Source organism: Phyllobates terribilis, unplaced genomic scaffold (assembly GCF_046119375.1).
Source record: "Phyllobates terribilis strain yellow unplaced genomic scaffold, ASM4611937v1 Scaffold_12__6_contigs__length_324123572, whole genome shotgun sequence".
NCBI classification, from domain to species: Eukaryota; Metazoa; Chordata; class Amphibia; order Anura; family Dendrobatidae; genus Phyllobates; species Phyllobates terribilis.
In genome coordinates this window covers 309,954,853-309,980,189 of record NW_027362772.1, presented here as the reverse complement: position 1 = coordinate 309,980,189, position 25,337 = coordinate 309,954,853, and the positions used below count along the sequence as shown (strand labels likewise).

General features: G+C 37.2%; 1 protein-coding gene across 2 annotated transcripts in view; it reads left to right on the top strand.

Moving 5' to 3' along the window:
- LOC141172832 (uncharacterized) overlaps window positions 1–25,337 on the top strand; it is a 183,070-nt gene that overhangs the window by 104,432 nt on the left and 53,301 nt on the right. For both annotated transcript variants that reach the window (XM_073657389.1, XM_073657390.1), the window contains exons 9-14: window positions 245–336; window positions 434–539; window positions 984–1,063; window positions 2,507–2,575; window positions 2,654–2,714; window positions 3,075–3,091. In XM_073657389.1, coding sequence (XP_073513490.1) covers window positions 245–336; window positions 434–539; window positions 984–1,063; window positions 2,507–2,575; window positions 2,654–2,714; window positions 3,075–3,091 — 425 coding nt within the window. The remainder of the gene's footprint in view (window positions 1–244; window positions 337–433; window positions 540–983; window positions 1,064–2,506; window positions 2,576–2,653; window positions 2,715–3,074; window positions 3,092–25,337) is intronic.

Sequence of the window (25,337 nt, the reverse complement as noted above, 5' to 3'; positions counted from 1 at the left end):
ATATATGTACAGCTGGTATAATCTGGGCATCTCCTGTATATAATTATATATGTACAGGTGGTATAACCTGGGCATCTCCTGTATATAATTATATATGCACAGCTGGTATAACCTGGACATCTCCTGTATATAATTATATATGTACAGCTGGTATAACCTGGGCATCGTCTGCATATAACCATGTCTGTGTACAGCTGCTATAATCTGAGCGTTTCCTTGTGTCTTGGCGTCGCCTATGTTCTAGGGCTTGCCGGATTACACTAAGTGGTTGGCTCACTACTCTGCTGTGAAATGCCAGCGGCGGGTGAAGGCGATCACCTGCAGATCGTATGCCAGGTAGGGAGCACAGTTCTCCGGGACCAGCGGCGCCCTCATGTGGATGTTGTAACTCTTCTCTCCCCATTGTCACCTGTTACTTGTTTCCTCTCCTCAGAATCGGGATTATTGGAAACCCGTCGGATGGATATTACGGGAAGACGATTTCTATGACGATTTCCAACTTTTGGGCCGAGGTCACGATCTCTGAGAGTAAGAAGCTGGTAAGAGGCTCGGGGGGCGTCCATCATCCCGCTGGTTATGGGTTCTCAATGGGAGATAAAAGTGTGTGGCAGGAGACGAGCGGCGGCCGGGACTCCGCTCGTCCCCATCGCTCCCATTATATGGAGGTTTGTAGTGTAATAAGCATCAGCTAAGTGCAAAATATGCAAATCTGCGAGGAGGGGACGGCGCGGAGCTGTGATTGCCGCATTGTATCCAGGAGGCAGCGCTGGGACTTGTAGTCCTCCTCATTTTCCGATTTGCTTTCAGCCCGGTTCAAAGCTGACGCCTTAAAGCGTCTGAATGTGTAATGAGCGGAAGGTTGCGTTCCCTCTGTCACCTCCTCCTAGATCAGAATGCTCCTTTCCTGACATACTCTGTGCTGCTGATGATCCTCTGTGTCGGTGCTGCAGAGTCATTGAGTGTTGTCTGCTTCATCCAATCAGGTTTTGGTGCCTCATCCCTTAAATGACCCAACAGAGTTCGGGAGTTTGCTGGATCTCCATTATATCAGCCGAAAAGAGGGGTGAGTGGGGGAGGGGTGACATAACCAGATCTGTGGTGATACAGGATCCTTCTGGTCTCGGTATAGCTCAGCATCGTCTGGTCTCGGTATTGCTCGGCACCGTCTGGTCTCGGTATAGCTTAGCATTTGTCTGGTTTCGGTATAGCTCAGCATCATCTGGTCTCGGTATCGCTCAGCACCGTCTGGCCTCGGTATCGCTCGGCGTCCTCTGGTCTCGGTATCGCTCGGCGGCGTCTGGTCTCGGTATCGCTCGGCGTCGTCTGGTCTCGGTATCGCTCGGCGTCGTCTGGTCTCGGTATCGCTCGGCGTCGTCTGGTCTCGGTATCGCTCGGCGTCGTCTGGTCTCGGTATCGCTCGGCGTCGTCTGGTCTCGGTATCGCTCGGCGTCGTCTGGTCTCGGTATCGCTCGGCGTCGTCTGGTCTCGGTATCGCTCGGCGTCTTCTGGTCTCGGTATCGCTCGGCGTCTTCTGGTCTCGGTATCGCTCGGCGTCGTCTGGTCTCGGTATAGCTCGGCGTCGTCTGGTCTCGGTATTGCTCGGCGTCGTCTGGTCTCGGTATCGCTCGGCGTCGTCTGGTCTCGGTATCGCTCGGCGTCGTCTGGTCTCGGTATCGCTCGGCGTCGTCTGGTCTCGGTATCGCTCGGCGTCGTCTGGTCTCGGTATCGCTCGGCGTCGTCTGGTCTCGGTATCGCTCGGCGTCGTCTGATCTCGGTATCGCTCGGCTTCGTCTGGTCTCGGTATCGCTCGTCGTCGTCTGGACTCGGTATCGCTCGGCTTTGTCTGGTCTCTGTATCGCTCGTCGTCGTCTGGTCTCGGTATCACTTGTCGTCGTCTCGACTCGGTATCGCTCGGGGGCGTCTGGTCTCGGTATAACTCGGCGTCGTCTGGTCTCGGTATCGCTCGGCGTCGTCTGGTTGGTATCGCTCGGCGGCGTCTGGTCTCGGTATCGCTCGGCGTCGTCTGGTCTCGGTATCGCTCGGCGTCGTCTGGTCTCTGTATCGCTCGGCGGCGTCTGGTCTCGGTATCGCTCGGCGTCGTCTGGTCTCGGTATAACTCGGCGTCGTCTGATCTCGGTATCGCTCGGCGGCGTCTGGTCTCGGTATCGCTCGGCGGCGTCTGGTCTCGGTATCGCTCGGCGTCGTCTGGTCTCGGTATCGCTCGGCGGCGTCTGGTCTCGGTATCGCTCGGCGGCGTCTGGTCTCGGTATCGCTCGGCGTCGTCTGGTCTCGGTATCGCTCGGCGTCGTCTGGTCTCGGTATCGCTCGGCGTCGTCTGGTCTCGGTATCGCTCGGCGGCGTCTGGTCTCGGTATCGCTCGGCGTCGTCTGGTCTCGGAATCGCTCGGCGTCGTCTGGTCAATCATTTTTGGTTTCACTCATTCATTTGACATTGACACTTTGTATCTTGTGCCCTTTTCTTGCCCTCGTACCCTCCTGACCGGCAGATATCTGGGAGGGCTGAGACTCCTACAAGCCACCTGCAAGAAGTTCTACCAGTACTGCTCCGAGAAGGGGTGAGCGTCTTGACCTCGGAGGCTTCATCAGGCGGACATGGGGCAGAAGGGGTTAAATCTGTTGTGATTTCTTTGCAGAATCGCTCTGTCCAAGCAGAACTTCACCCTGAAATATAACGTGAATATTCCGCGCCAAGTGGTGAGTGCAAATAATGGCGCCAAGTCTTTATGTCAGCGACTTGTCGCCTATAGGTGTCAGAGATCGCTCCGACCGGGATCAGGGCGATCAGACGGCACCAGCGTCTCCGAGGACGACTGGGGACTGAGGGGGGAGCGGCTCGGACCACCGCGACTCGGACCTCCTCCACTGCTGGGTTTTATCAGAGTCTTTTAGTCCCAATGTTATAAAATTCTAAAAAAATTCAATCCTCTCCTCCCCCGCAACTCATAAGGAGTCATCTGATCGAAACGGAAACTCCAGAAAAGCAAGAAAATAATATTCTCTGATGAAAAAGGAATAAATGTAAAAAGCCCTAACCAAATTTCTGTTGTTTTGCAGGGATTAGCCGGAAGCAGGTAACGGATATTATTACCTCTCTATATAATGCCGCATGTGTGTTATATCTGCAAGTGAACCCCGAATATATGTGTATATAGGGGGCAGTATTATAGTAGTTATATTCTTGTACATAGGGGGCAGTATTATAGTAGTTATATTCTTGTACATACGGGGCAGTATTATAGTAGTTATATTCTTGTACATAGGAGCAGTATTATAGTAGTTATATTCTTGTACATACGGGGCAGTATTATAGTAGTTATATTCTTGTACATAGGGGGCAGTATTATAGTAGTTATATTCTTGTACACAGGAGCAGTATTATAGTAGTTATATTCTTGCACATAGGAGCAGTATTATAGTAGTTATATTCTTGCACATAGGAGCAGTATTATAGTAGTTATATTCTTGCATATAGGGGGCAGTATTATAGTAGTTATATTCTTGTACACAGGAGCAGTATTATAGTAGTTATATTCTTGTACATAGGGGCAGTATTATAGTAGTTATATTCTTGTACATAGGGGGCAGTATTATAGTAGTTATATGCTTGTACATAGGGGGCAGTATTATAGTAGTTATATTCTTGTACATAGGAGCAGTATTATAGTAGTTATATTCTTGTACATAGGGGGCAGTATTATAGTAGTTATATTCTTGTACACAGGAGCAGTATTATAGTAGTTATATTCTTGCACATAGGAGCAGTATTATAGCAGTTATATTCTTGTACATAGGAGCAGTATTATAGTAGTTATATTCTTGCATATAGGGGCAGTATTATAGTAGTTATATTCTTGTACATACGGGGCAGTATTATAGTAGTTATATTCTTGTACATAGGGGGCAGTATTATAGTAGTTATATTCTTGTACATAGGGGCAGTGTTATGCACACGCCCGGGCTAAGCGGCGTGTGCGAGTGATTGGTAGTGATTCCACTGGACCGTGCCGGAGAGTGAATGCCTGGAGGGGCGTGACTAGGTATTCACCCGATCCGACCAGGGTCGCACGACGGCATACGACGCCAGTGCACCAAGGAGGAACCGAGCAGAGGGACCAGGTGCTACTCCAGGACAGACCCCGGACACGGCTGTTGACCCACACAGGGGAATACAGGAACAGGCTGGTAGGCTGGCACACAGACTGGTGGGTATAGGCAGGCACGACTGGTATGCAGGCAGGCGGGTATGCAGGCAGGGGGGTAAAGACAAGCACAGCTAGAGTGCAGACAGGGAGGCACTAGCAGGTAGGAACACAGGCGGGATAGGACCCAGTACACACCGGGACTCAGGAACAATACAGGCAGAGGGTTACAGGCAAGCACAGCTAGAGTGCAGACAGGGAGGCACTAGCAGGTAGGAACACAGGCGGGATAGGACCCAGTACACACCGGGACTCAGGAACAATACAGGCAGAGGGTTACAGGCAAGCACAGCTAGAGTGCAGACAAGGCTGAGCAGGGAGGACAGGGCTCTGTTCACACGGAACAGACAGGAAGGGAAAGACAGAGCCAGATACTCACACAGTACTTGCAGAGACAACAAGCAGGAGTTAGGTACGAGTTCAGACTCTGCAGAAAAAGGAAGGGAACGGACATAGAGGCAAAACAGGTAAAGGACAGGAGAGAGTTCAGACTGGAACTGAGTGTACGGAGGAGACCGACACTGCAGAGGGATACAGGAGCGGGTCTGGGAATACGGCCCCCAGAGAGGCGGAACGAACAGGCAAGGAGCGTGTTCAGACAGGTCAGACAAGATACAGGAACGGGTCTAGGTAATCGACCCCTAGAAGGCAGGAGGAACAGGCTAGGAGCGTGTTCAGACACGGGAGACCAGACACAGGAGCGGGTCTAGGAAATCGGCCACTAGAAGGCGAGAGGAACAGGCTAGGAGCGAGTTCAGACAGGACAGACAAGAGAACACAGAAAGGACTCAGTTCAGACACGGGAGCTGATACCGCAAAGCAGGAGACATACAGGACTCAGTTCAGACACGGGAACAGATACAAAAAGCAGGAGACAAGAGACGGGACCTGGCACCTTCAGAGTGCAAGCACACACTGAAGGAAACACTATGCTCAGGCAGGGATAGAAGGGAGCTGCTGAGCTATATACCAAGTGACAGACAGCAATAGGCTGAGGACGCACAAGGGGTGTGACCCACAGCAGGTACAAAAGGCAGGAAGTGATCGGGCGCCGCCCTTAAGCAGCAGAAACAGACACAAACAGACAGCATGGAGGGAAGCCAGAGAGACATTCTGGACAGGAGATCAAGTGCGCCCTCTTGCACAGTGGGAGATGGACCACCATGCAAGGACGCCGCCAGGTATGTTACAGGCAGTATTATAGTAGTTATATTCTTGTACATAGGGGGCAGTATTATAGTAGTTATATTCTTGTACATAGGAGCAGTATTATAGTAGTTATATTCTTGCATATAGGGGCAGTATTATAGTAGTTATATTCTTGTACATACGGGGCAGTATTATAGTAGTTATATTCTTGTACATAGGGGCAGTATTATAGTAGTTATATTCTTGTACATACGGGGCAGTATTATAGTAGTTATATTCTTGTACATAGGGGGCAGTATTATAGTAGTTATATTCTTGTACATAGGGGGCAGTATTATAGTAGTTATATTCTTGTACATAGCAGCAGTATTATAGTAGTTATATTCTTGTACAAAGGGGGCAGTATTATAGTAGTTATATTCTTGTACATAGGACCAGTATTATAGTAGTTATATTCTTGTACATAGGGGCAGTATTATAGTAGTTATATTCTTGTACATAGGGGCCGTATTATAATAGTTATATTCTTGTAAATAGGGGCAGTATTATAGTAGTTATATTCTTGTACATAGGGGCCGTATTATAGTAGTTATATTCTTGTACATAGGAGCAGTATTATAGTAGTTATATTCTTTTACATAGGAGCAGTATTATAGTAGTTATATTCTTGTACATAGGTGCAGTATTATAGTAGTTATATTCTTGTATATAGGGGGCAGTATTATAGTAGTTATATTCTCGTACATAGGGGGCAGTATTATAGTAGTTATATTCTTGTACATAGGGGGCAGTATTATAGTAGTTATATTCTTGTACATAGGGGGCAGTATTATAGTAGTTTTATTCTTGTACATAGGGGCAGTATTATAGTAGTTATATTCTTGTACATAGGGGCAGTATTATAGTAGTTATATTCTTGTACATAGGGGGCAGTATTATAATAGTTATATTCTTATACATAGGAGCAGTATTATAGTAGTTATATTCTTGTACATAGGGGCAGTATTATAGTAGTTATATTCTTGTACATAGGTGCAGTATTATAGTAGTTATATTCTTGTATATAGGGGGCAGTATTATAGTAGTTATATTCTCGTACATAGGGGGCAGTATTATAGTAGTTATATTCTTGTGCATAGGGGGCAGTATTATAGTAGTTATATTCTTGTATATAGGGAGCAGTATTATAGTAGTTATATTCTTGTACATAGGAGCAGTATTATAGTAGTTATATTCTTGTACATAGGAGCAGTATTATAGTAGATATATTCTTGTACAAAGGGGCAGTATTATAGGAGTTATATTCTTATACATAGGGGCAGTATTATAATAGTTATATTCTTATACATAGGGGCAGTATTATAGTAGTTATATTCTTGTATATAGGGAGCAGTATTATAGTAGTTATATTCTTGTGCATAGGGAGCAGTATTATAGTAGTTATATTCTTGTATATAGGGAGCAGTATTATAGTAGTTATATTCTTGTATATAGGGAGCAGTATTATAGTAGTTATATTCTTGTGCATAGGGGCAGTGTTATAGTAGTTATATTCTTGTATATAGGGAGCAGTATTATAGTAGTTATATTCTTATACACAGGAGCAGTATTATAGTAGTTATATTCTTGTACACAGGAGCAGTATTATAGTAGTTATATTCTTGTATATAGGGAGCAGTATTATAGTAGTTATATTCTTGTATATAGGGAGCAGTATTATAGTAGTTATATTCTTGTACATACGGGGCAGTATTATAGTAGTTATATTCTTGTACATAGGGGGCAGTATTATAGTAGTTATATTCTTGTACACAGGAGCAGTATTATAGTAGTTATATTCTTGCACATAGGAGCAGTATTATAGTAGTTATATTCTTGTACATAGGAGCAGTATTATAGTAGTTATATTCTTGCATATAGGGGGCAGTATTATAGTAGTTATATTCTTGTACACAGGAGCAGTATTATAGTAGTTATATTCTTGTACATAGGGGCAGTATTATAGTAGTTATATTCTTGTACATAGGGGGCAGTATTATAGTAGTTATATGCTTGTACATAGGGGGCAGTATTATAGTAGTTATATTCTTGTACATAGGAGCAGTATTATAGTAGTTATATTCTTGTACATAGGGGGCAGTATTATAGTAGTTATATTCTTGTACACAGGAGCAGTATTATAGTAGTTATATTCTTGCACATAGGAGCAGTATTATAGCAGTTATATTCTTGTACATAGGAGCAGTATTATAGTAGTTATATTCTTGCACATAGGAGCAGTATTATAGCAGTTATATTCTTGTACATAGGAGCAGTATTATAGTAGTTATATTCTTGTACATAGGGGCAGTATTATAGTAGTTATATTCTTGTACATAGGGGGCAGTATTATAGTAGTTATATTCTTGTACATAGGAGCAGTATTATAGTAGTTATATTCTTGCATATAGGGGCAGTATTATAGTAGTTATATTCTTGTACATACGGGGCAGTATTATAGTAGTTATATTCTTGTACATAGGGGCAGTATTATAGTAGTTATATTCTTGTACATAGGGGGCAGTATTATAGTAGTTATATTCTTGTACATAGGGGGCAGTATTATAGTAGTTATATTCTTGTACATAGCAGCAGTATTATAGTAGTTATATTCTTGTACAAAGGGGGCAGTATTATAGTAGTTATATTCTTGTACATAGGACCAGTATTATAGTAGTTATATTCTTGTACATAGGGGCAGTATTATAGTAGTTATATTCTTGTACATAGGGGCCGTATTATAATAGTTATATTCTTGTAAATAGGGGCAGTATTATAGTAGTTATATTCTTGTACATAGGGGCCGTATTATAGTAGTTATATTCTTGTACATAGGAGCAGTATTATAGTAGTTATATTCTTTTACATAGGAGCAGTATTATAGTAGTTATATTCTTGTACATAGGTGCAGTATTATAGTAGTTATATTCTTGTATATAGGGGGCAGTATTATAGTAGTTATATTCTCGTACATAGGGGGCAGTATTATAGTAGTTATATTCTTGTACATAGCAGCAGTATTATAGTAGTTATATTCTTGTACAAAGGGGGCAGTATTATAGTAGTTATATTCTTGTACATAGGACCAGTATTATAGTAGTTATATTCTTGTACATAGGGGCAGTATTATAGTAGTTATATTCTTGTACATAGGGGCAGTATTATAGTAGTTATATTCTTGTACATAGGGGGCAGTATTATAATAGTTATATTCTTATACATAGGAGCAGTATTATAGTAGTTATATTCTTGTACATAGGGGCAGTATTATAGTAGTTATATTCTTTTACATAGGTGCAGTATTATAGTAGTTATATTCTTGTATATAGGGGGCAGTATTATAGTAGTTATATTCTCGTACATAGGGGGCAGTATTATAGTAGTTATATTCTTATACATAGGGGGCAGTATTATAGTAGTTATATTCTTGTGCATAGGGGGCAGTATTATAGTAGTTATATTCTTGTATATAGGGAGCAGTATTATAGTAGTTATATTCTTGTACATAGGAGCAGTATTATAGTAGTTATATTCTTGTACATAGGAGCAGTATTATAGTAGATATATTCTTGTACAAAGGGGCAGTATTATAGGAGTTATATTCTTGTACATAGGGGGCAGTATTATAATAGTTATATTCTTATACATAGGGGCAGTATTATAATAGTTATATTCTTATACATAGGGGCAGTATTATAGTAGTTATATTCTTGTATATAGGGAGCAGTATTATAGTAGTTATATTCTTGTGCATAGGGAGCAGTATTATAGTAGTTATATTCTTGTATATAGGGAGCAGTATTATAGTAGTTATATTCTTGTATATAGGGAGCAGTATTATAGTAGTTATATTCTTGTGCATAGGGGCAGTGTTATAGTAGTTATATTCTTGTATATAGGGAGCAGTATTATAGTAGTTATATTCTTATACACAGGAGCAGTATTATAGTAGTTATATTCTTGTACACAGGAGCAGTATTATAGTAGTTATATTCTTGTATATAGGGAGCAGTATTATAGTAGTTATATTCTTGTATATAGGGAGCAGTATTATAGTAGTTATATTCTTGTGCATAGGGGCAGTATTATAGTAGTTATATTCTTGTATATAGGGAGCAGTATTATAGTAGTTATATTCTTGTACACAGGAGCAGTATTATAGTAGTTATATTCTTGTGCATAGGGGCAGTATTATAGTAGTTATATTCTTGTATATAGGGCGCAGTATTATAGTAGTTATATTCTTGTACATAGGAGCAGTATTATAGTAGTTATATTCTTGTACATAGGGGGCAGTATTATAGTAGTTATATTCTTGTACATAGGAGCAGTATTATAGTAGTTATATTCTTGTACATAGGAGCAGTATTATAGTAGTTATATTCTTGTACATAGGAGCAGTATTATAGTAGTTATATTCTTGTACATAGGGGCAGTATTATAGTAGTTATATTCTTGTACATAGGAGCAGTATTATAGTAGTTATATTCTTGTACATAGGAGCAGTATTATAGCAGCTATATTCTAGTACATAGGAGCAGTATTATAGTAGATATATTCTTGTACAAAGGGGCAGTATTATAGGAGTTATATTCTTGTACATAGGGGGCAGTATTATAGTAGTTATATTCTTATACATAGGGGCAGTATTATAGTAGTTATATTCTTGTATATAGGGAGCAGTATTATAGTAGTTATATTCTTGTACATAGGAGCAGTATTATAGTAGTTATATTATTGTACAGAGGGGCAGTATTATAGTAGTTATATTCTTGTACATAGGGAGCAGTATTATAGTAGCTATATTCTTGTACATAGAGGCAGTATTATAGTAGTTATATTCTTGTACATAGGGAGCAGTATTATAGTAGTTATATTCTTGTTCATAGTGAGCAGTATTATAGTAGTTATATTCTTGTACATAGGAGCAGTATTATAGTAGTTATATTCTTGTACATAGGAGCAGTATTATAGTAGTTATATTCTTGTACATAGGAGCAGTATTATAGTAGTTATATTCTTGTACATAGGGGGCAGTATTGTAGTAGTTATATTCTTGTACATAGGAGCAGTATTATAGTAGTTATATTCTTGTACATAGGGGCCGTATTATAAGTTATATTCTTGTATATAGGTGCAGTATTATAGTAGTTATATTCTTGTACATAGGGGGCAGTATTATAGTAGTTATATTTTTGTACATAGGGGCAGTATTATAGTAGTTATATTCTTGTACATAGGGGGCAGTATTATAGTAGTTATATTCTTGTACATAGGGGGCAGTATTATAGTAGTTATATTCTTGTACATAGGGGCAGTATTATAGTAGTTATATTCTTGTACATAGGAGCAGTATTATAGTAGTTATATTCTTGTACATAGGGGGCAGTATTATAGTAGTTATATTCTTGTACATAGGGGGCAGTATTATAGTAATTATATTTTTGTACATAGGGGCAGTATTATAGTAGTTATATTCTTGTACATAGGGGGCAGTATTATAGTAGTTATATTCTTGTACATAGGGGGCAGTATTATAGTAGCTATATTCTTGTACATAGAGGCAGTATTATAGTAGTTATATTCTTGTACATAGGGGCCGTATTATAGTAGTTATATTCTTGTACATAGGAGCAGTATTATAGTAGTTATATTCTTTTACATAGGAGCAGTATTATAGTAGTTATATTCTTGTATATAGGTGCAGTATTATAGTAGTTATATTCTCGTATATAGGGGGCAGTATTATAGTAGTTATATTCTCGTACATAGGGGGCAGTATTATAGTAGTTATATTCTTGTACATAGGGGCAGTATTATAGTAGTTATATTCTTATACATAGGGGGCAGTATTATAGTAGTTATATTCTTGTACATAGGGGGCAGTATTATAGTAGTTATATTCTTGTATATAGGGAGCAGTATTATAGTAGTTATATTCTTGTGCATAGGGAGCAGTATTATAGTAGTTATATTCTTGTACATAGGGGGCAGTATTATAGTAGTAATAGTCTTGTACATAGGGGCAGTATTATAGTAGTTATATTCTTGTATATAGGGAGCAGTATTATAGTAGTTTTATTCTTGTACATAGGGGGCAGTATTATAGTAGTTATATTCTTGTACATAGGGGGCAGTATTATAGTAGTTATATTCTTGTACATAGGAGCAGTATTATAGTAGTTATATTCTTGTACAAAGGGGCAGTATTATAGGAGTTATATTCTTGTACATAGGGGCAGTATTATAATAGTTATATTCTTATACATAGGGGCAGTATTATAGTAGTTATATTCTTGTATATAGGGAGCAGTATTATAGTAGTTATATTCTTGTGCATAGGGAGCAGTATTATAGTAGTTATATTCTTGTACATAGGGGGCAGTATTATAGTAGTAATAGTCTTGTACATAGGGGCAGTATTATAGTAGTTATATTCTTGTATATAGGGAGCAGTATTATAGTAGTTATATTCTTGTGCATAGGGAGCAGTATTATAGTAGTTATATTCTTGTACATAGGGGGCAGTATTATAGTAGTTATATTCTTGTGCATAGGGGCAGTATTATAGTAGTTATATTCTTGTGCATAGGGGCAGTATTATAGTAGTTATATTCTTGTGCATAGGGAGCAGTATTATAGTAGTTATATTCTTGTACATAGGGGGCAGTATTATAGTAGTTATATTCTTGTGCATAGGGGCAGTATTATAGTAGTTATATTCTTGTGCATAGGGGCAGTATTATAGTAGTTATATTCTTGTGCATAGGGGGCAGTATTATAGTAGTTATATTCTTGTACATAGGAGCAGTATTATAGTAGTTATATTCTTGTACACAGGAGCAGTATTATAGTAGTTATATTCTTGTACATAGGAGCAGTATTATAGTAGTCATATTCTTGTACATAGGGAGTAGTATTATAGTAGTTATATTCTTGTGCATAGGGGGCAGTATTATAGTAGTTATATTCTTGTATATAGGGAGCAGTATTATAGTAGTTATATTCTTGTACACAGGAGCAGTATTATAGTAGTTATATTCTTGTACATAGGGAGTAGTATTATAGTAGTTATATTCTTGTATATAGGGGGCAGTATTATAGTAGTTATATTCTTGTACATAGGAGCAGTATTATAGTAGATATATTCTTGTACAAAGGGGCAGTATTATAGGAGTTATATTCTTGTACATAGGGGGCAGTATTATAATAGTTATATTCTTATACATAGGGGCAGTATTATAATAGTTATATTCTTATACATAGGGGCAGTATTATAATAGTTATATTCTTGTATATAGGGAGCAGTATTATAGTAGTTATATTCTTGTATATAGGGAGCAGTATTATAGTAGTTATATTCTTGTGCATAGGGGCAGTGTTATAGTAGTTATATTCTTGTATATAGGGAGCAGTATTATAGTAGTTATATTCTTGTACACAGGAGCAGTATTATAGTAGTTATATTCTTGTACACAGGAGCAGTATTATAGTAGTTATATTCTTGTTCATAGTGAGCAGTATTATAGTAGTTATATTCTTGTACATAGGAGCAGTATTATAGTAGTTATATTCTTGTACATAGGAGCAGTATTATAGTAGTTATATTCTTGTACATAGGAGCAGTATTATAGTAGTTATATTCTTGTACATAGGGGGCAGTATTGTAGTAGTAATATTCTTGTACATAGGAGCAGTATTGTAGTAGTTATATTCTTGTACATAGGGGCCGTATTATAATAGTTATATTCTTGTATATAGGTGCAGTATTATAGTAGTTATATTCTTGTACATAGGGGGCAGTATTATAGTAGTTATATTTTTGTACATAGGGGCAGTATTATAGTAGTTATATTCTTGTACATAGGGGGCAGTATTATAGTAGTTATATTCTTGTACATAGGGGGCAGTATTATAGTAGTTATATTCTTGCACATAGGAGCAGTATTATAGTAGTTATATTCTTGTACATAGGAGCAGTATTATAGTAGTTATATTCTTGTACATAGGGGCAGTATTATAGTAGTTATATTCTTGTACATAGGGGGCAGTATTATAGTAGTTATATTCTTGTACATAGGAGCAGTATTATAGTAGTTATATTCTTGCATATAGGGGGCAGTATTATAGTAGTTATATTCTTGTACATACGGGGCAGTATTATAGTAGTTATATTCTTGTACATAGGGGCAGTATTATAGTAGTTATATTCTTGTACATAGGGGGCAGTATTATAGTAGTTATATTCTTGTACATAGGGGGCAGTATTATAGTAGTTATATTCTTGTACATAGCAGCAGTATTATAGTAGTTATATTCTTGTACAAAGGGGGCAGTATTATAGTAGTTATATTCTTGTACATAGGACCAGTATTATAGTAGTTATATTCTTGTACATAGGGGCAGTATTATAGTAGTTATATTCTTGTACATAGGGGCCGTATTATAATAGTTATATTCTTGTAAATAGGGGCAGTATTATAGTAGTTATATTCTTGTACATAGGGGCCGTATTATAGTAGTTATATTCTTGTACATAGGAGCAGTATTATAGTAGTTATATTCTTTTACATAGGAGCAGTATTATAGTAGTTATATTCTTGTACATAGGTGCAGTATTATAGTAGTTATATTCTTGTATATAGGGGGCAGTATTATAGTAGTTATATTCTCATACATAGGGGGCAGTATTATAGTAGTTATATTCTTGTACATAGGGGGCAGTATTATAGTAGTTATATTCTTGTACATAGGGGGCAGTATTATAGTAGTTTTATTCTTGTACATAGGGGCAGTATTATAGTAGTTATATTCTTGTACATAGGGGCAGTATTATAGTAGTTATATTCTTGTACATAGGGGGCAGTATTATAATAGTTATATTCTTATACATAGGAGCAGTATTATAGTAGTTATATTCTTGTACATAGGGGCAGTATTATAGTAGTTATATTCTTGTACATAGGTGCAGTATTATAGTAGTTATATTCTTGTATATAGGGGGCAGTATTATAGTAGTTATATTCTCGTACATAGGGGGCAGTATTATAGTAGTTATATTCTTATACATAGGGGGCAGTATTATAGTAGTTATATTCTTGTACATAGGGGGCAGTATTATAGTAGTTTTATTCTTGTACATAGGGGGCAGTATTATAGTAGTTATATTTTTGTACATAGGGGGCAGTATTATAGTAGTTATATTCTTGTACATAGGAGCAGTATTATACTATTTATATTCTTGTACAAAGGGGCAGTATTATAGGAGTTATATTCTTGTACATAGGGGGCAGTATTATAATAGTTATATTCTTATACATAGGGGCAGTATTATAGTAGTTATATTCTTGTATATAGGGAGCAGTATTATAGTAGTTATATTCTTGTGCATAGGGAGCAGTATTATAGTAGTTATATTCTTGTATATAGGGAGCAGTATTATAGTAGTTATATTCTTGTATATAGGGAGCAGTATTATAGTAGTTATATTCTTGTGCATAGGGGCAGTATTATAGTAGTTATATTCTTGTGCATAGGGGGCAGTATTATAGTAGTTATATTCTTGTATATAGGGAGCAGTATTATAGTAGTTATATTCTTGTACATAGGAGCAGTATTATAGTAGTTATATTCTTGTACATAGGAGCAGTATTATAGTAGATATATTCTTGTACAAAGGGGCAGTATTATAGGAGTTATATTCTTGTACATAGGGGGCAGTATTATAATAGTTATATTCTTATACATAGGGGCAGTATTATAATAGTTATATTCTTATACATAGGGGCAGTATTATAGTAGTTATATTCTTGTATATAGGGAGCAGTATTATAGTAGTTATATTCTTGTGCATAGGGAGCAGTATTATAATAGTTATATTCTTGTATATAGGGAGCAGTATTATAGTAGTTATATTCTTGTATATAGGGAGCAGTATTATAGTAGTTATATTCTTGTGCATAGGGGCAGTGTTATAGTAGTTATATTGTATATAGGGAGCAGTATTATAGTAGTTATATTCTTATACACAGGAGCAGTATTATAGTAGTTATATTCTTGTACACAGGAGCAGTATTATAGTAGTTATATTCTTGTATATAGGGAGCAGTATTATAGTAGTTATATTCTTGTATATAGGGAGCAGTATTATAGTAGTTATATTCTTGTGCATAGGGGCAGTATTATAGTAGTTATATTCTTGTATATAGGGAGCAGTATTATAGTAGTTATATTCTTGTACACAGGAGCAGTATTATAGTAGTTATATTCTTGTACATAGGGGACAGTATTATAGTAGTTATATTCTTGTACATAGGAGCAGTATTATAGTAGTTATATTCTTGTACATAGGAGCAGTATTATAGTAGTTATATTCTTGTACATAGGAGCAGTATTATAGTAGTTATATTCTTGTACATAGGGGCAGTATTATAGTAGTTATATTCTTGTACATAGGAGCAGTATTATAGTAGTTATGTTCTTGTACATGGGAGCAGTATTATAGCAGCTATATTCTAGTACATAGGAGCAGTATTATAGTAGATATATTCTTGTACAAAGGGGCAGTATTATAGGAGTTATATTCTTGTACATAGGGGGCAGTATTATAGTAGTTATATTCTTATACATAGGGGCAGTATTATAGTAGTTATATTCTTGTATATAGGGAGCAGTATTATAGTAGTTATATTCTTGTACATAGGAGCAGTATTATAGTAGTTATATTATTGTACAGAGGGGCAGTATTATAGTAGTTATATTCTTGTACATAGGGAGCAGTATTATAGTAGCTATATTCTTGTACATAGAGGCAGTATTATAGTAGTTATATTCTTGTACATAGGGAGCAGTATTATAGTAGTTATATTCTTGTTCATAGTGAGCAGTATTATAGTAGTTATATTCTTGTACATAGGAGCAGTATTATAGTAGTTATATTCTTGTACATAGGAGCAGTATTATAGTAGTTATATTCTTGTACATAGGAGCAGTATTATAGTAGTTATATTCTTGTACATAGGGGGCAGTATTGTAGTAGTTATATTCTTGTACATAGGAGCAGTATTATAGTAGTTATATTCTTGTACATAGGGGCCGTATTATAATAGTTATATTCTTGTATATAGGTGCAGTATTATAGTAGTTATATTCTTGTACAAAGGGGGCAGTATTATAGTAGTTATATTTTTGTACATAGGGGCAGTATTATAGTAGTTATATTCTTGTACATAGGGGGCAGTATTTTAGTAGTTATATTCTTGTACATAGGGGGCAGTATTATAGTAGTTATATTCTTGTACATAGGGGCAGTATTATAGTAGTTATATTCTTGTACATAGGAGCAGTATTATAGTAGTTATATTCTTGTACATAGGGGGCAGTATTATAGTAGTTATATTCTTGTACATAGGGGGCAGTATTATAGTAATTATATTTTTGTACATAGGGGCAGTATTATAGTAGTTATATTCTTGTACATAGGGGGCAGTATTATAGTAGTTATATTCTTGTACATAGGGGGCAGTATTATAGTAGCTATATTCTTGTACATAGAGGCAGTATTATAGTAGTTATATTCTTGTACATAGGGGCCGTATTATAGTAGTTATATTCTTGTACATAGGAGCAGTATTATAGTAGTTATATTCTTTTACATAGGAGCAGTATTATAGTAGTTATATTCTTGTATATAGGTGCAGTATTATAGTAGTTATATTCTCGTATATAGGGGGCAGTATTATAGTAGTTATATTCTCGTACATAGGGGGCAGTATTATAGTAGTTATATTCTTGTACATAGGTGCAGTATTATAGTAGTTATATTCTGATACATAGGGGGCAGTATTATAGTAGTTATATTCTTGTACATAGGGGGCAGTATTATAGTAGTTTTATTCTTGTACATAGGGGGCAGTATTATAGTAGTTATATTCTTGTACATAGGGGGCAGTATTATAGTAGTTATATTCTTGTACATAGGAGCAGTATTATAGTAGTTATATTCTTGTACAAAGGGGCAGTATTATAGGAGTTATATTCTTGTACATAGGGGCAGTATTATAATAGTTATATTCTTATACATAGGGGCAGTATTATAGTAGTTATATTCTTGTATATAGGGAGCAGTATTATAGTAGTTATATTCTTGTGCATAGGGAGCAGTATTATAGTAGTTATATTCTTGTACATAGGGGGCAGTATTATAGTAGTAATAGTCTTGTACATAGGGGCAGTATTATAGTAGTTATATTCTTGTATATAGGGAGCAGTATTATAGTAGTTATATTCTTGTGCATAGGGAGCAGTATTATAGTAGTTATATTCTTGTACATAGGGGGCAGTATTATAGTAGTTATATTCTTGTGCATAGGGGCAGTATTATAGTAGTTATATTCTTGTGCATAGGGGCAGTATTATAGTAGTTATATTCTTGTGCATAGGGAGCAGTATTATAGTAGTTATATTCTTGTACATAGGGGGCAGTATTATAGTAGTTATATTCTTGTGCATAGGGGCAGTATTATAGTAGTTATATTCTTGTGCATAGGGGCAGTATTATAGTAGTTATATTCTTGTGCATAGGGGGCAGTATTATAGTAGTTATATTCTTGTACATAGGAGCAGTATTATAGTAGTTATATTCTTGTACACAGGAGCAGTATTATAGTAGTTATATTCTTGTACATAGGAGCAGTATTATAGTAGTCATATTCTTGTACATAGGGAGTAGTATTATAGTAGTTATATTCTTGTGCATAGGGGGCAGTATTATAGTAGTTATATTCTTGTATATAGGGAGCAGTATTATAGTAGTTATATTCTTGTACACAGGAGCAGTATTATAGTAGTTATATTCTTGTACATAGGGAGTAGTATTATAGTAGTTATATTCTTGTATATAGGGGGCAGTATTATAGTAGTTATATTCTTGTACATAGGAGCAGTATTATAGTAGATATATTCTTGTACAAAGGGGCAGTATTATAGGAGTTATATTCTTGTATATAGGGGGCAGTATTATAATAGTTATATTCTTATACATAGGGGCAGTATTATAATAGTTATATTCTTATACATAGGGGCAGTATTATAATAGTTATATTCTTGTATATAGGGAGCAGTATTATAGTAGTTATATTCTTGTATATAGGGAGCAGTATTATAGTAGTTATATTCTTGTGCATAGGGGCAGTGTTATAGTAGTTATATTCTTGTATATAGGGAGCAGTATTATAGTAGTTATATTCTTGTACACAGGAGCAGTATTATAGTAGTTATATTCTTGTACACAGGAGCAGTATTCTAGTAGTTATATTCTTGTATATAGGGAGCAGTATTATAGTAGTTATATTCTTGTATATAGGGAGCAGTATTATAGTAGTTATATTCTTGTGCATAGGGGCAGTATTATAGTAGTTATATTCTTGTATATAGGGAGCAGTATTATAGTAGTTATATTTTTGTACACAGGAGCAGTATTATAGTAGTTATATTCTTGTACATAGGAGCAGTATTATAGTAGTTATATTCTTGTACATAGGAGCAGTATTATAGTAGTTATATTCTTGTACATAGGAGCAGTATTATAGTAGTTATATTCTTGTACATAGGAGCAGTATTATAGTAGTTATATTCTTGTACATAGGGGCAGTATTATATTAGTTATATTCTTGTACATAGGAGCAGTATTATAGTAGTTATATTCTTGTACATAGGAGCAGTATTATAGCAGCTATATTCTAGTACATAGGAGCAGTATTATAGTAGATATATTCTTGTACAAAGGGGCAGTATTATAGGAGTTATATTCTTGTACATAGGGGGCAGTATTATAGTAGTTATATTCTTGTGCATAGGGGCAGTGTTATAGTAGTTATATTCTTGTATATAGGGAGCAGTATTATAGTAGTTATATTCTTGTACACAGGAGCAGTATTATAGTAGTTATATTCTTGTACACAGGAGCAGTATTATAGTAGTTATATTCTTGTATATAGGGAGCAGTATTATAGTAGTTATATTCTTGTATTTAGGGAGCAGTATTATAGTAGTTATATTCTTGTGCATAGGGGCAGTATTATAGTAGTTATATTCTTGTTTATAGGGAGCAGTATTATAGTAGTTATATTCTTGTACACAGGAGCAGTATTATAGTAGTTATATTCTTGTACATAGGAGCAGTATTATAGTAGTTATATTCTTGTACATAGGAGCAGTATTATAGTAGTTATATTCTTGTACATAGGAGCAGTATTATAGTAGTTATATTCTTGTACATACGGGGCAGTATTATAGTAGTTATATTCTTGTACATAGGGGCAGTATTATAGTAGTTATATTCTTGTACATAGGAGCAGTATTATAGTAGTTATATTCTTGTACATAGGAGCTGTAATGCACACGCCCGAACTGACTGGCGTGTGCATGTTTATGTAGTGATTCCACTGTGCCATGAACCGGAGAGTGCCTGGAGGGGCGTAACTAAGTATCTGCCCGATCCGACCAAGGTCGCACGACGGCATACGACGCCAGTGCACCAGGGAGGAACCGAGCAGAGGAACCAGGGTCTACTCCAGGTCAGACTCCGGACACGGCTGTTGACCCACACCGGGGAATACTGGAACAGGCAGACTAGAGCGCAGGCTGGGTAGGGTCCAGTACAGACTGGGAGACAAATTCGAAACCGCAGACGCGGTGGACAGGGCCGAGCAAAGCGAAAACCGCAGACGCGGCGGACAGAGCCGAGCAAAGCGAAAACCGCAGACGCGGCGGACAGAGCCGAGCAAAGCGAAAACCGCAGACGCGGCGGACAGAGCCGAGCAAAGCGAAAACCGCAGACGCGGCGGAGAGAGCTGAGCAAAGCGAAAACCGCAGACGCGGCGGACAGAGCTGAGCAAAGCGAAAACCGCAGACGCGGCGGACAGAGCTGAGCAAAGCGAAAACCGCAGACGCGGCGGACAGAGCTGAGCAAAGCGAGAACCGCAGACGCGGCGGACAGAGCTGAGCAAAGCGAAAACCGCAGACGCGGCGGACAGAGCTGAGCAAAGCGAAAACCGCAGACGCGGCGGACAGAGCTGAGCAAAGCGAAAACCGCAGACGCGGCGGACAGAGCTGAGCAAAGCGAAAACCGCAGACGCGGCGGACAGAGCTGAGCAAAGCGAAAACCGCAGACGCGGCGGACAGAGCTGAGCAAAGCGAAAACCGCAGACGCGGCGGACAGAGCTGAGCAAAGCGAAAACCGCAGACGCGGCGAACAGAGCTGAGCAAAGCGAAAACCGCAGATGCGGCGGACAGAGCTGAGCAAAGCGAATACCGCAGACGCGGCGGACAGAGCTGAGCAAAGCGAAAACCGCAGATGCGGTGGGAACAGGGCTCTGTTCACACGGAACAGACTAGAAGGGAAAGGCAGAACCAGATACCCACAGGGTACTTGCAGAGAAGTAGCGAGTGGACCACAAACTCACAAACGGAAGTACAGTGACAACGAGCAGGAGTTAGGTACGAGTTCAGACTCTGCAGAAAAAGGAAGGGAACGGACATAGAGGCAAAACAGGTAAAGGATAGGAGAGAGTTCAGACTGGAACTGAGTGTACGGAGGAGACCGACACTGCAGCGGAATACAGGAGCGGGTCTGGGAATACGGCCCCAGAAGGCGGGAGGAACAGGCTAGGAGCGTGTTCAGACAGGACAGACAAGATACAGGAACGGATCTAGGTAATCGGCCCCTAGAAGGCGGGAGGAACAGGCTAGGAGCGTGTTCAGACAGGCCTAGAAATACAGCCTCCAGGATAGGCAGACAAGAGAACACAGACAGGACTCCGTTCAGACACGGGAACTGATACCGCAAGGCAGGAGACATAGACAGGACTCAGTTCAGACACGGGAACTGATACCGCAAGGCAGGTAACATAGACAGGACCTGGCATGTCAGAGACAAAAGCCAACTGACAGGGCAAGATGCTCAGGCATCAGTTAATTGGGGCAGCTGATTTAAATACCAGGTGATAGACAGCAATAGGCTGAGGACGCACAATGGGTGTGCCTGCAGCAGGTACAAAAAGCAGGAAGTGATCGGGCGCCGCCCTTAAGCAGCAGACACAGAAGCAAACAGACAGCATGGAGGGAAGCCAGAGAGACACCCTGGACTGGAGATCAAGTACGCGCTCTTGCACAGTGGGAGATGGACCACTATGCAAGGACGCCGCCAGGTATGTTACAGGAGCAGTATTATAGCAGCTATATTCTAGTACATAGGAGCAGTATTATAGTAGATATATTCTTGTACAAAGGGGCAGTATTATAGGAGTTATATTCTTGTACATAGGGGGCAGTATTATAGTAGTTATATTCTTATACATAGGGGCAGTATTATAGTAGTTATATTCTTGTATATAGGGAGCAGTATTATAGTAGTTATATTCTTGTACATAGGAGCAGTATTATAGTAGTTATATTATTGTACAGAGGGGCAGTATTATAGTAGTTATATTCTTGTACATAGGGAGCAGTATTATAGTAGCTATATTCTTGTACATAGAGGCAGTATTATAGTAGTTATATTCTTGTACATAGGGGGCAGTATTATAGTAGTTATATTCTTGTACATAGGGGGCAGTATTATAGTAGTTATATTCTTGTACATAGGGAGCAGTATTATAGTAGTTATATTCTTGTACATAGGAGCAGTATTATAGTAGTTATATTCTTGTACATAGGGGGCAGTATTGTAGTAGTTCTATTCTTGTACATAGGAGCAGTATTATAGTAGTTATATTCTTGTACATAGGGGCCGTATTATAATAGTTATATTCTTGTAAATAGGGGCAGTATTATAGTAGTTATATTCTTGTACATAGGGGCCGTATTATAGTTGTTATATTCTTGTACATAGGAGCAGTATTATAGTAGTTATATTCTTTTACATAGGAGCAGTATTATAGTAGTTATATTCTTGTATATAGGTGCAGTATTATAGTAGTTATATTCTTGTATATAGCGGGCAGTATTATAGTAGTTATATTCTCGTACATAGGGGGCAGTATTATAGTAGTTATATTCTTGTACATAGGGGCAGTATTATAGTAGTTATATTCTTATACATAGGGGGCAGTATTATTGTAGTTATATTCTTGTACATAGGGGGCAGTATTATAATAGTTATATTCTTATACATAGGGGCAGTATTATAGTAGTTATATTTTTGTATATAGGGAGCAGTATTATAGTAGTTATATTCTTGTGCATAGGGAGCAGTATTATAGTAGTTATATTCTTGTATATAGGGAGCAGTATTATAGTAGTTATATTCTCGTACATAGGGGGCAGTATTATAGTAGTTATATTCTTGCACATAGGGGCAGTATTATAGTAGTTATATTCTTATACATAGGGGGCAGTATTATAGTAGTTATATTCTTGTACATAGGGGGCAGTATTATAGTAGTTTTTTTCTTGTACATATGGGGCAGTATTATAGTAGTTATATTCTTGTACATAGGGGGCAGTATTATAGTAGTTATAATCTTGTACATAGGGGCCGTATTATAGTAGTTATATTCTTGTGCATAGGGAGCAGTATTATAGTAGTTATATTCTTGTATATAGGGAGCAGTATTATAGTAGTTATATTCTTGTATATAGGGAGCAGTATTATAGTAGTTATATTCTTGTGCATAGGGGCAGTATTATAGTAGTTATATTCTTGTGCATAGGGGGCAGTATTATAGTAGTTATATTCTTGTATATAGGGAGCAGTATTATAGTAGTTATTTTCTTGTACATAGGAGCAGTATTATAGTAGTTATATTCTTGTGCATAGGGAGCAGTATTATAGTAGTTATATTCTTGTATATAGGGAGCAGTATTATAGTAGTTATATTCTTGTATATAGGGAGCAGTATTATAGTAGTTATATTCTTGTGCATAGGGGCAGTATTATAGTAGTTATATTCTTGTGCATAGGGGGCAGTATTATAGTAGTTATATTCTTGTATATAGGGAGCAGTATTATAGTAGTTATATTCTTGTACACAGGAGCAGTATTATAGTAGTTATATTCTCGTACATAGGAGCAGTATTATAGTAGTTATATTCTTGTACATAGGAGCAGTATTATAGTAGATATATTCTTGTACAAAGGGGCAGTATTATAGGAGTTATATTCTTGTACTTAGGGGGCAGTATTATAATAGTTATATTCTTATACATAGGGGCAGTATTATAATAGTTATATTCTTATACATAGGGGCAGTATTATAGTAGTTATATTCTTGTATATAGGGAGCAGTATTATAGTAGTTATATTCTTGTGCATAGGGAGCAGTATTATAGTAGATAAATTCTTGTATATAGGGAGCAGTATTATAGTAGTTATATTCTTGTATATAGGGAGCAGTATTATAGTAGTTATATTCTTGTGCATACGGGCAGTGTTATAGTAGTTATATTCTTGTATATAGGGAGCAGTATTATAGTAGTTATATTCTTGTGCATACGGGCAGTGTTATAGTAGTTATATTCTTGTATATAGGGAGCAGTATTATAGTAGTTATATTCTTGGACACAGGAGCAGTATTATAGTAGTTATATTCTTGTACACAGGAGCAGTATTATAGTAGTTATATTCTTGTATATAGGGAGCAGTATTATAGTAGTTATATTCTTGTATATAGGGAGCAGTATTATAGTAGTTATATTCTTGTATACAGGAGCGGTATTATAGTAGTTATATTCTTGTACATAGGAGCAGTATTATAGTAGTTATATTCTTGTACATAGGAGCAGTATTATAGTAGTTATATTCTTGTACATAGGAGCAGTATTATAGTAGTTATATTCTTGTACATAGGGGCAGTATTATAGTAGTTATATTCTTGTACATAGGAGCAGTATTATAGTAGTTATATTCTTGTACATAGGAGCAGTATTATAGCAGCTATATTCTAGTACATAGGAGCAGTATTATAGTAGATATATTCTTGTACAAAGGGGCAGTATTATAGGAGTTATATTCTTGTACATAGGGGGCAGTATTATAGTAGTTATATTCTTATACATAGGGGCAGTATTATAGTAGTTATATTCTTGTATATAGGGAGCAGTATTATAGTAGTTATATTCTTGTACATAGGAGCAGTATTATAGTAGTTATATTATTGTACAGAGGGGCAGTATTATAGTAGTTATATTCTTGTACATAGGGAGCAGTATTATAGTAGCTATATTCTTGTACATAGAGGCAGTATTATAGTAGTTATATTCTTGTACATAGGGAGCAGTATTATAGTAGTTATATTCTTGTACATAGGAGCAGTATTATAGTAGTTATATTCTTGTACATAGGGGGCAGTATTGTAGTAGTTATATTCTTGTACATAGGAGCAGTATTATAGTAGTTATATTCTTGTACATATGAGCAGTATTATAGTAGTTATATTCCTGTACATAGGAGCAGTATTATAGTAGTTATATTCTTGTACATAGGGGGCAGTATTATAGTAGTTATATTCTTGTACATAGGGGCAGTATTATAGTAGTTATATTCTTGTATATAGGGGCAGTATTATAGTAGTTATATTCTTGTACATAGGGGGCAGTATTTTAGTAGTTATATTCTTGTACAAAGGGGCAGTATTATAGTAGTTATATTCTTGTACATAGGGGCAGTATTATAGTAGTTATATTCTTGTACATAAGGGCAGTATTATAGTAGTTATATTCTTGCACATAGGAGCAGTATTATAGCAGCTATATTCTTGTACATAGGAGCAGTATTATAGTAGTTATATTCTTGTACATAGGGGGCAGTATTATAGTAGTTATATTCTCGTATATAGTGGCAGTATTATAGTAGTTATATTCTTGTACATAGGAGCAGTATTATAGTAGTTATATTCTTGTACATAGGGAGCAGTATTATAGTAGTTATATT